Below are 13,436 nucleotides of genomic sequence, written 5' to 3' on the forward strand. Positions count from 1 at the left end.
ATTGGAGCCTGGTGCAGCCATCTGGTTTGCTAGTCCTCAGTTAAATCGTCCAACCCATGCTAGCATGGAAAGCGGACGTTAAATGATGATGAGGAGGATATATATATATATATATATATATATATATATATATATATATATATACATACACGTACATATAATGAGCTTCCCTACACATTCACAGACCGATTCTTCTACATCAATCACATTTGAACTCCCTTTTATAGATACTCCTCCGGCCCACAATGCCCGTACCTCAACCACATCCATTTCCTTGACTCACAAACATTGTTTTGTAAAACCCTCCCACAATTCACAAACCTTCAGCATCCACCGCATCTGGCTCACACTTCATTTTCTAGGTCCTCCTGCAGCCCACAACTCTACTGCATCCACATCTGAACTTTTGTTTCACATACTTCGTCATCCAGATACTCCTACCACCCACATGTCTACCACATGTGAACTCCTGTTTCTATGTCAGCCTGCCACAGATCCCACTACAGCGTCTCTGTAGTTGCTGTTCGCACTCGATACACAGTGTCGGGTTACGATCAACTCTTATTCTTCATATGAAGCAAGGTCACTCATCAAATGATGCTGGGATTCTGTGCTCTCACGTACTAACTGGGACAATACGCTTGTCTCTATGTGCCTGTATGGGCACACACACACACGCACATATACAAATGCATATGTACACACACATATATACAAATGCATATGCACACACACGCAGATAGACAGACAGACAGATAGATAGATAAGTAGATAGATAGATAGATAGATAGATAGATAGATAGATAGCTATCTATCTAAGTAGATGGATGGATAGAGAGATAGATAGACGGACAGACAGTCAGGCAGATAAACAGACAGACAGACATACTTGTACAGACAAAAGCCTTTCACATGCATATAAAAAGCATATATGTACACACACACACACACATATATATACATATACACATCTCTTCCTTCCACACATTGCACTTGCACAAACATATGCACACATCCAGAAAATCATGCAATTACGCATTTGCGGTTATGTTAATATAGATTACAAAGCTATTTGATAACTGATTACTGCTGTCTGCAAGTCTGATTTGCAAGACTGCGTCTGCACTGGAATGGTAAGTAGGATATGTTCCCAGGAAATTGTCAGAGAGAGAGAGAGAGAGAGAGAGAGAGAGAGAGAGAGAGAGAGAGAGAGAGAGAGAGAGAGAGAGAGAGAGAGAGAGAAAGGTCAGAGTGATAGAGAGACAATGGTGAATTTTGATAATTTCGGTATTATTTATTTACATATTTACAACATGGATATATAAACATGCACACAATATATATATCTGTATGTATATATATGTGTGTGTATGTGTATATATATATATATATATATATATATATATATATATATACATACATGTACATACATACACATACATATGCACACAAACACTCATCTATATGCATATATGTATGTGTATACATCAACCTCATTATCAGTTAACGAACCAGTGAGTTACTTGTATATGTGTACACACACGCATATATGTATATTGTGTGTGTGTGTGTGTGTAAACTCATATATGTATGCGTTTATGTGTGTGTGTAGTATGTGTCCACTTTAATCAAATATTGTCATAACAAAACACCATTAAAAACAGAAACCATTTCACTCCTGACTCATCAAATCCTCAATCTTAACTGCACGACTCATTGACTCTTCATAATTCGTTGTACTTCTTTAGAGAAAGTCTTGGAATGATGTTCATCGACTGGAGTTCTTGAAACAGCAGTTTACAGGCATATGGCATGAGGAGTGTGGAAACACTCTTGGAGGATTTGCAATACTGGCACCTGGAAGGAAAAGGAAGAATTTTTGGTAAATTAAGTGGGACAACGTGGAGCATCAGGGAAAAGGAGGGTTAGAGTCACAGTCCCATTTTTATCAATTTTGTCAGCACTATCACCACCATCACCACTGACACTGCAACCACTACCATCCTTACCACACCAACACCATCACCACCCTTACGACACCACCACCATCCTTACAACATCACCACCACTATCACCATCCTTACTACCACCACCACCATTCTTACCATGCCACCACCACCACCATCCTTACCACCACCACCACCACCACCACCATCCTTACCACCACCACCACGCAGGGTCAGCGATTTTAAGGGAGGGGCTAAGCTAGTACTTATTTTATCAACCCCAAAAGGATGAAAAAAAAAAGCTAACCATGGCAGAATTTGAGCCCAGATTGATAAGTGGCAGAAGAAAGCCGCTAAGCATTTAGTCCTCCCACAAAGCGCAAATGAGCCTGCCAACTCACCGCCTTAGCGATAACAACAACCAGAACAACACGTTATTAACATGTATTTTAAGCTTAACTGCCATGTTTTAAGCGATTCTGACAAACGGAAAGTTATAAAATTACTTGAATTCTCAGAGTGTATTATGAACCAGAAACAGCAAAATCTGAGAACAGCTTGTGGACTGGGTGTAACGTTGTATCCATTTTCATTGAGGTGGATTAATGTCTGTCTGTGTGTCGGCCTCCAGGGACACAGCTGTGTACCAATAACAAAAGTACAAAGTCTATAGAACTATTAAGTGACAATAACTCAAGGACAATGGCATTGGCACAGATTTGAGGAATTGAGGAGAACATACCATCCAGAATATCCTATGAGACCACAGTTTCCGCAAATGTCCACATGAAAGGCATCACTGGAGATCATGAGTCTTTCGAGAAGAAGCATGCTAGGGAATAGAATGAGAAATTGGTAAATTAGGGAGATATTCTATCAAAGAATCTGCAAAAATAAGAATCAAAATCAATGAAATCAGAAAATCAATATAGGAACGTAAGCATATATATATGTAGGTGTATGTATAACGAAGCACGAAGTACGATTTGACTGGGGACTGGCAAACCAGATGGCTACACCAGACTCCAATCTGATCTGGCAGCTGGATGCCTTTCCTAACGCCAACCACTCCAAGAGTGTAGTGGGTGCTTTTTACGTGCCACCGGCACGGAAGCAAGATCGCTGCTCTGGCAATGATCCTGCTTGGATGGTGCTGTTAGCGCTCCACTGGCACGGGTGCCTGTCAAATTCAACTTATGTTGAAAATCAAGACACAAAGTTTGCTTTAGAAGTGTTGAGATGTATTGAAAGATACAGACAAGGAAATAATTTTATTCTCAAATGCAGGATAATGCCAATGATAAGATATATATATATATATATATATACACACACACATATATACATGCATATATGTATATATATATATATATATATATATATATATATATATATATATATCATTGCTATTATGCAAAAGTGTCGTAAGTCTAAAACATTGCTTTTTCAGAAAACAAAAACATAGCTTTACCATTCCATGGCAAAGCTGTCGTACTAGACTTCGACAATTTTTGATATCTTGGCATCTGAAGCAGCTGGAGATACGATAGTTTGACCAAAAGAACCGGCTATTGCAAGCAATAATAAATATTGAAAAAAATTCATTTGGGCAAATTTGGACATACGACAGTTTAACGTAAAAGCAACAATATAAACATTCATATATGTATATATGTGTGTGTGTGTGTGTGTGTGTATACACACATACACACACACACACACACACACACACACACATATATTTATATAATATTCATAGACGTATAATGAAAGGCTGAAAATATCTGTTAAAGCAGACCGTCTAAAAGTCATTTACTACAGATAACAATTAACACAATTAAAACAGAATTAATTACTGATGACTTTAAGAAATCATTTTCATTCACGATGGCCTTCCTTAATAATCATGAGTGACATACCTAGCACCATAACCAATCAAACAATCTCTCTCCATTTCACCCAATCGAAGGCCTCCTTCTCTCGATCGTCCCTCTGTTGGTTGTCGGGTTAAAACTGCACGGGGCCCCTTCGCACGGGCATGCATTTTGTCCAGGACCATATGCTTCAGTTTTTGATAATAAATGGGCCCAAAGTAGATGTAAGCAGACATGGCTTCCCTAGAAGAAGAAAAAGAAGAAAATCTGAAATTTAAAATACATTCACACACACACACACACACACACATTGATGGATGACCAAGATATATGAAAAGTGGGGAGGGCTGTGTGTGTGTCTGAGTTTGGTGTGGTGGGGTGATTATGGTAAATTTGTGCTTGTGGAAGAGGTGGTCTGTGAAGGGGTCTGAGAGGATGGGTTTGTGTGGAAGGAGGGGGTCAGGGCGAGTATAGGGGTGTGTGTGTGTGTGTGTGTGTGTGTGTGTGTGTGTGTGTGTGTGTGTGCATGTTTGCATTTGTGTGTGCAGAGGGCCCGTGGGGAAGTATGGATGTGTGTGTGTGTGTGTTTGTGTCTGTAGTGAGTGGCAGATAAAGAAGGACTGAAGTGGGTGGCAAAATACTGTAAAACTCATTGAACCTGACAGATTGTAAAAAAAAAAATAAATGGTGATATATGATATATATATATAGTACATAATATATGATATACAATATAGATGATACATAATATTTAGATATATAATGACATAATTCATAAAATACATGATATATGATACATGACATATAATAAATAATATAATTGTTTTACATCCATTTTTCGATGCCAGTATGGGTTAGATGAATATGTTGTGTAGGCGCTGTTTTATAGCCTGACGCTGTTCCTGTCACTAACCCTTACATTACCTATTTCTCAAGCAAAGGATCTTTTATTTCACAAATCTTCGAGTGTGCTAAGTGACAAAAGGAATGACAACACCATCACTGCTTCTAACAATGTAATTTATAAAAAAGCAGGGATTTAAACAAACACATAGAAACACAGTATAAGGCGGTGAGCTGGCAGAATCGTTAGGACCCCGGGCGAAATGCTTAGCGGTATTTCGTCTGCCGTTATGTTCTGAGTTCAAATTCCGCCGAGGTCAACTTTGCCTTTCATCCTTTCGGGGTCGGTAAATTAAGTACCAGTTACGCACTGGAGTCGATGTAATCGACTTAATCCGATTGTCTGTCCTTGTTTGTGTCCCCTCTATGCTTAGCCGCTTGTGCGAAACAAACACATAGAAACACACACAGGTTCCTTTCTCTCCCTCTCTCTGTATATCATCATCATCATCATCATCCTTTAATGTCCGTTTGGCATAGGTTGAATGGTTGGACTGAGGACTAGTGAGCCAGGAGGCTGCACCAGGCTCCAATCTGATCTGGCAAGGTTTCTACAGCTGAATGCCCTTCCTAACGCCACTTGTATATCTTGGTGTCTGATTGTTGGATATATTTAACCAAATTCATTTAAAACTGAGAGCATTATTGATATCTGCCCAGATTTTTTAATCCCTTTTTTTCCTTAGGCTCAGTGGTTAGAGCGTCAGGCTCACAATCATGAGGTAGTGAGTTCAATTCCTGGACTAGGCTGTGTGTTGTGTTCTTCAACAAAACACTTTATTTTCACATTACTCCAGTTCACTCAGCTGCAGAAATGAGTTGATGTCACAGGTGCCATGCTGTATCGGCCCCTTTGCCTTTCCCTTGGATAACATTGATGATGTGGAGAGTGGAGGGCAACTACTGGTCTTCCATAAACAACCCATGGCCATTCATCACCGAAGCGGGGTTTTACCCTATTTGTATTTCTCCTTTGTTATGATAAAAACAGTTTTACATTAATTTCAAGGATTACTCAATACAATTGGTAAATTACAAATGTGTTCTTCTTTAACAAGAATATCATTGACAGAGAGTTCAGAATTTCAGCCAGCTAAACCATCATCGGACTGTCCTTGGGCAAGTGTCTTCTACTATAGCCTCAGACTGACCACAGCTTTGTGAGTAGATTTGGGAGGTAGAAACTGAAAGAAGCCCATTGTGTGTGTGTGTGTGTGTGTGTGTGTGTGTGTGTGTGTGTGTGTGTGTGTGTCTGTCTGTCTATTTGTCTGTCTGTGTGTTTGTGTCTCTTTGTTTGTCTCTTACCATCACTTGACAACCAGTGTTGGTTTTATTACATCCCTGTAACTTAGCAGTCCAGCAAAAGAGACTGATAGAATAAGTATAAGACTTTGCAAAAAAAAAAAATAATAATAATAAGTACAGGGAGTGATTTGCTCAGCTAAAATTCTTCAAGGTAGTGCCCCAGCATGGCCACAGTCTAATGACTGAAACAAGTAGAAAAGGTTTCAGATGCGTGTGCATGCTGGTTTCAGGACAAAGTAGGAACACAATATTTTCTCAGACAATAAGGAGATGAGATGGCAGAAACGTTAGCACGGAGGGCGAAATGCTTAGCAGTATTTCGTCTGTCTTTACGTTCTGAGTTCAAATTCCGCCGAGGTCGACTTTGCCTTTCGTCCTTTTGGAGTTGATAAATTAAGTACCAGTTGTGCACTGGGGTTGATTTAATCGACTGGCCTTCTTCCCCAGAAATTTCAGGCCTTGTACCTAGAGTAGAAGAGAATATTTTCTCGGACAACATTTTGCCATCAAAAATGATGAGTATACTTTACATTAAATATGTGGCTGTTAAAATGTAAGGGAGAGACGAATAAATCACCGCATCATGTGGGGTGGGGGAGTCCTGTATGTCTATACATGTGTGTGTGAGTGTGTGTTTGTGTACAGATGTACACACACTCTCACATATATACACACACACACACACACACACACACACACACACACACACAGAGTATCCTACTAAGCTGCTACCATTTGCTGATGTAACAATAAGTGTGCACCAAGAAAGCAGTCAAACAAGAGAGAGAGAGAGAGAGAGAGAAAATAGCAGAAATGGGTAGAGGGGGTTGGTAAGGACGAAGGTTGAGGCACAGTGAGAAAGAATTTCAGCACTTGAAGGAATTGTTGAAGGGTTTAGGAGCTGGGAGAAGAGGGAAGCAAAACAAGAGGGAAGCAGGGTGTAGAGGGGGGCGGACAGGAGACTAAGAGCAACGGGTGAAGACATTTTAACTACAGTTGAATCAGGTTTGAAATTATGATGATTAATACAATCCCTGATACATTGTGAAAGAGAAACAAAAAAAAAAAGAGACAGAGAAAGAGATAGCTTGTATGTGGTTGCCTGACCTACAAGAAATAGTGGCCAATTCTTTCTCAGTTCACATCCGTTACTATATTTCAGTTGAAATATACAGCCTTTGTTTCAATTCATTTTTGAAAATAATAAAGAATTTAGTGAAATCATTTTGTCAGTATTCATCAGGTGTTTTGGAACATAAATTAACATAAAATTTTGATGGAAGATTTTAATTTAGACCATTATAACCCTTTTCTTAGAATATTTCTGTAGGAATACTCTGACGGTGTTTGAATTAGCTTTTGAAGATAATGAAGAATTTAGTAAAAGAACCGTCATTATTAAGCTGCTAGAACAACTTTCGTCTCCCTGATGTATTTGTGATTTTAAACACAGAACATGCAAAACACATGTTATCTCTGGACAAATATCACAGTAAATTACCTTTCAACAATGTATATACATTATGTACGATACGATACATTGATGGCTCAATGTGTGTGTGTGTGTGTGTGTGTGTGCGCGCGCGTGCACTTGTGTGTCTCCTTGTAATTAAAATCCTCATGAAATAATTATAAACAGGCGCAGGAGTGGCTGTGTGGTAAGTAGCTTGCTTACCAACCACATGGTTCTGGGTTCAGTCCCACTGCGTGGCACCTTCGGCAAGTGTCTTCTACTATAGCCTCAGGCCGACCAAAGCCTTGTGAGTGGATTTGGTAGATGGAAACTGAAAGAAGCCTGTCATATACATGTATATATATATGTATGTGATGAGTATACTGGGCTTCGTATAGGCAGACAAACCACAAATCCCTTCAGGTAGATGACCCTGCTCAATCTGTAGAAAAAGCGTAGGTGGAAACTCCATAAGATGTACCTGGTGTAAGCTAGACCTTCAAACGTTGGGCCTCACCAAGGTGATGACAAATGACTGAGACCTTTGGAGATATGCTGTGCTTGAGAAGAGACCCAGCAAGCCAAGTGAGACGGTAACCGTGTCCTATGCCAGTCCAGTATACCCGGCCCATTTAAGAGTACCTTTCAATCATTGGGCAATAAATTGCGCTTTCGAAGACCTGCTGAGGCAAGTGAAGTCATTGTCGTGGCTGATGACAGCACTGCCTGACAGGCCCTCATGCCAGCGGCACATAAAAAGTACCCACTACACTCTCGGAGTGGTTGGTGTTAGGAAGGGCATTCAGCTGTAGAAACACTGCCAGATCAGACTGGAGCCTGGTGTAGCCTCCTGGCTTCCCAGACCACAGTTGAACCGTCCAACCCATGCCAGCATGGAAAATGGACGTTAAACAATGATGATGATGATGAATAATGGTTTCAAATTTTGGCTCAAGGCCAGAATAATAATAATAATTAGTAACTATGCCCTTCATCCCCATCACCACCACCACCACCACCACCACCATCCATTGACTACAACCTGCACAAACATCAGACACAATGATGCATCATACCACCTACCCTCTCATTTCTTCACATCCCATCTATGTCCTGGGTTCACCCTCCCATGGGTTGGTCTCCAGATGGTGAATTGCAAGTGAAAACTGGATATTAATTACAGCAAGTAATATGCGCTAGAATACAGCGAAAGATTACAAACTCTGCAGCAAGACACAGCCAGTTGGCAATGTGAGAACATTGATGTGAGCCAAGTCCTACACCAAACCAATACAAAGACACATGTAGCAGCACTATCGGCTTACACTAAATTAACAAAAAATCAGACATTACTATTTATTCACCCTCAAAGATACCATGTCACATAGTCTAATTCCCAAACACCTCGTTTTATTATGTAAACATAATTGGCTCACAACGTTGTCCTCCATTTTACATCCGTTTTTTTCTATTCTGGGAGAGAATGGACAGGACATTTTGAGTGGGGCTCACAGCTGGATGCTGGACGTCGTTTCCAACATCAATGCTTTAATCTGCCTCTTGCATCAGATAGAAATAAGAATAATTCTAAATTTTGGCACAAGGCCAGCAAGTTCAAGGGAGGGAATAAGTCGATTACAACGACCCTAGTACTCAACTGGTACTTATTTTATCAACCCCGAAAGGATGAAGGGCAAAGTTGAACCCAGAATGCAAAGACAGACGAAATGCCACAAAGCATTTTGTCCAGGGTGTTAACGATTCAGTCAGCTCACCACCTTAATAATAATAATAATAATAATAATAATAATAATAATAATAATAATAATTGTTTAATGTCTGCTTTCCATGCTGGCATGGGTTGGATGGTTTGAGTGAGGACTGACAAACCAGGAGGCTGTACCAGGCTCCAGTCTAATCTGGCAAGCTTTCTACAGGTGGTTGCCCTTCCTAACGCCAACCACTCTGAGAGTGTAGCGGGTGCTTTTTATGTGCCACTGGCACAGGAACCAGTCAGGTGGTACTGGTATCAGCCATGTTCAAATGGTACTTTTTACATACCAGCGGCACAGGTGCCAGCCAAGCAGTGCTGGCATTGGTCACGCTTGAATGATGCTTTTTATGTGCCACCGGCTAGGGTTTCAGTCAAGCAGCAATTTTTTCTGCTAAAGGTACAAGGCATGAAATTTTGGGAAAGGGAGCTTGTCAATTACATCGACCCTAGTGCATAACTGGTACTTATTTTATCGATCCCCAAAAGGATGAAAGGCAAAGTCGACCTTTGTAGAATAGGAACTTAGGAAGAGCATCCAGCTGTAGCAAATCTGCCTTAAATTCCATCCAACCCCAGGAAAGGGGATGTTAAACTGATGAGGACAACAATACACCCCCACTCTCACACACACACACACACACAATTATGTCCTGTATCAGACTCCTCCACAACCCATCTCTGCCACACACACACACCAGCCATGACAGGCCCCCTCCATTTCCCCATGCCCTCACATATCTACCATACCCCTTCCTCCCAGCCAATCCGATTCTTCTCAACATCACTAGCTATCTCTGCTATCTCTAAACATCTCCCCTCACACTCTTACAGGACATCCCACTAACCCCTCTACTACCTGAACTCCACCCTAGTGTTTCCTGTGGGCAGGCCCTCTCTCTTTCACTCTCTCTCTTTCTCCCTCTCTCTCTCTCTCTCTCTAGCCCCCTCTCCCACTTCCTTCTCCTTCCTTGTCCAACTGAAATAGCCAAACATCTCTTCAATAGTAAGAGGGGTCTACCTCTGTCCCTCAGCCATACTCTAACCTCTAGGTTCCATTCCCCATCTCAGCTGAGAAGTCCTTGTCTTGGGAGCACATGGGTGCTAGTGCCATGTAAAATGCAGCACTGTAAGAAGCCTGCATGCCGGTGCCACGTAAAAAGCACTGGTACTGGTCATTATCATCATCATCATCATCATCATCAACATCCAGTGTTTTAAATTCAGGCTTTGTCCCCATTAACGGGGGTGGCTGGATCTACTTCAATGTCATAGCACCAAGGTAGGCAGGTGCAGCCCACCCCAACCTTTGGGCTGGCTGGCTGGTGTCCAGTCCCCTTTGCTATCATGAAGCTTTTTTGGAGCTGGATTTTCTATGGGGAGCATGCCCTTGCTTACCCCCTACCTCAGTTTCTAGACATGAGTAGTCCCGAGACGAAGGTCTCTAACATGATTTTTAAGAAATGTGGTGGAAAGCTAGCTCAGGAAGGCAGGGACGCTACTCCCTGAGACCTCTTTCAGATCCCCCCGCTTACCAGGTGCTGGTGCCACATAAAAAGTATCCAATACACTTTGTAAAGTGGTTGGCATTAGGAAAGGCATCCAACCATAGAAGCCATGATAAAAGAGACAATTGGAACCTGGTGCAGCTCCCTGACTGGCTAGTTCCTATCAAACCATCCAACCTATGCCAGTATGGAAAATGGAAGTTAAATGATGATGATGATGATGATGACGTGGTTGGCATCTGGAAGGGCATCCAGCTGTAAAAACCTTGCTAAAACTAACTGCGATTGTGCTAGTGCCATGTAAAAAGCACTGGGTCCATTCTGCGGAGTGGTTGGTGATAGGAAGGGCATCCAGCTGTAAAATCCCTGCCAAAACAGACACAGTAGCCTTGGGTAGATTTTCGACCAAGCCAGCTCCTGTCAACTGTCCTACCCATGCAAGCATAGAAGAGGGACGTTAAACAATGATATGAACGTAAACACATCCAAATACATAAAACAGAGAGAAAAAAAACTGCTGCTCTCGCTTACCCAGTGATTCCTGAAGTTACAAAATCCTTTCCAAGATAATTGAAGCCATGTCTGATGAGGTCCTCAGACAAGTTCTTCACTTTATCGCCACCAAATGCTACAACAATAAAAAAAAAAAAGATTCCAAGTAGAATGTGTTTATATGAAACCAGAACAGTTCATAGGAAGGTTAGAACAAAGTACAAGAGTCCAAGATGATAAGAACATGCAAGAGAAATTCCCCTACCCTCTGCCCTCCACCCTCCCTGAGAGGAAAAAAAAACTCAAAGGTTGGAAATTAACCATTTAGATCATTGACCTCAACGGTGATGGGCAGCACCATTAGCACACTCGATAGAATACCTAGTGACATTTTTTCTAGCTCTACGTTCTGGGATCAAATTCCACCAAGGTCTACTTTACCTTTCATCCTTTCAGGGGTCGATAAAATAAGTACCAGTTGAGTACTGGGGTCAAAGTAATCAACTTAAATGCACCCCCATAACTGCTGACCTTGACCCAAAATTTGAAACCGTTATTATTATTATTATTATTATTATTATATATAGTTATATATGTATATATATATATATATATATATATATATATATACACATACATGTGTGATTGAAAAGACCCGGCAAGTAAAGTAAGATCGCAGCCATGACCGATATCAGTGACGCATAACCAGCCCATTTAAAAGTACCCTTGAATCGTTAGGCGATACGCTGTGCCTGAGAAGACCTTTTGAGTCGAGTAAAATCGAAGTGAAAATCGAAATCGTAGTCGTGGCCAATGCCAGTGTCACCTGACTGGCACTCGTACTGGTGGCACATAATAAGCCCCATTCAAGCACAGGTTGATGCCAGTAACCCCTGACTGGCTCCCCATGCTGGTGGCACATAAAAAGCATCATCCGAACATGGTTGATGCCAGTGCCCACCGACTGGCTCCTGTGCTGGTCGAACGTAAAAAGCACCACAGGAACGTGGTCAATGCCAGTGCCACCTGACTGGCCCCCATGCCGATTGCATGTAAAAAGCACCCCATACACTCTCAGAGTGGTTGGCATTATTAGGAAGGGCATCCAGCTGTAGAAACTCTGCCAGATCAGATTGGAGCCTGGTGCAGCCTTCTGGCTTGCCAGTCCCCAGTCAAACTGTCCAACCCATGCCAGCATGGAAAGCAGATGTTAAATGATGATGATGATGATATACAAGCATTCGTATGTGTGTGTGTGTGTGTGTGTGTGTGTCTTTTTGTCTGTGTTCTTTTCCCACCATTGCTTAATAACCAGTGTTGGTGTATTTACATCCCTGCAACCTAGCGGTTCAACAAACGCAACTGATAGAATAAGTACCCAGTTTTTTTTAAGTACCGGGGTCAATACATTCAACTAAAAATTCTTCAAGGCAGTGGCCCCAGTATGGCTGCAGAAAAAGAAAGTGAAGAAGGAAAGGAACGAAAAGAAGAGAAAATGGTCAAGCGGTAAAAAGAAAGCCAAGAATATTACAGACTCCATCCAAAAAAAGGAACCAAACCTTACCGGTTCCATAATGAAATTTCCCATCTAAGACTCCAGCTTTTCCACCCAACAGTTCCATCAGTTTGCCAACAGTCATACGGGACGGATAGCCATGAGGGTTCATTATCTGAAAAAATAAAGGCAAAAAAGTGTTGGTGCTTTGCTGACTGAAATGATAAGGATTACAAATTTTGGCACAAGGCCTGCAATTCCCAAGGTGGGGACTGGGGGTTGGAGATAGTCGATGACATTGATCCCAGGGATCAACTGGTCCTTGTTCTATCAACCCTGAAAGAATGAAAGGCAAAATTAACCTTGGCAAAATTTGAACTCAGAACATAAAAATGGACAAAATTCCATTAAGCATTTTCCCCAGCATGCTAACGGTTCTGTCAACTGCCCAGTCTGGGGATTGAACTCACTACCTCACGATCATAACCTCAATGCTCTAACCACTGAGCCATGCGCCTTCACAAGGTTACACAGTTTTAAAGATATACTTGTATGTGTATTCACAAGGTTATATGGTTAAATATTCACAACATTACAATTTTCCAAACTATTAACCTCGTTTTTAGAGATTAAAATTTTACTTAACAATTCCTTTTGTGCAGATGTAAATGCTAAATTTAAAAAATATA

At 41.2% G+C, this 13,436-nt stretch overlaps 1 protein-coding gene across 1 annotated transcript in view; it reads right to left on the reverse strand.

Annotated features, from left to right (window-relative positions):
* Positions 1-1,273: 1,273 nt before the first annotated feature.
* The window catches only part of LOC106873287 (DNA-directed RNA polymerase III subunit RPC2), a 76,265-nt gene continuing 64,102 nt past the window's right edge, over positions 1,274-13,436 (reverse strand). Inside the window, exons 26-30 of the mRNA XM_089348206.1 lie at positions 12,817-12,922; positions 11,292-11,388; positions 3,866-4,063; positions 2,689-2,778; positions 1,274-1,857 (exon numbers count right to left, since the gene is read on the reverse strand). Coding sequence (XP_089204332.1) covers positions 1,725-1,857; positions 2,689-2,778; positions 3,866-4,063; positions 11,292-11,388; positions 12,817-12,922 — 624 coding nt within the window. The 3' untranslated portion in view covers positions 1,274-1,724. The remainder of the gene's footprint in view (positions 1,858-2,688; positions 2,779-3,865; positions 4,064-11,291; positions 11,389-12,816; positions 12,923-13,436) is intronic.

Source organism: Octopus bimaculoides, chromosome 2 (assembly GCF_046866305.1).
Source record: "Octopus bimaculoides isolate indiv1 chromosome 2, ASM4686630v1, whole genome shotgun sequence".
NCBI classification, from domain to species: domain Eukaryota; kingdom Metazoa; phylum Mollusca; class Cephalopoda; order Octopoda; family Octopodidae; genus Octopus; species Octopus bimaculoides.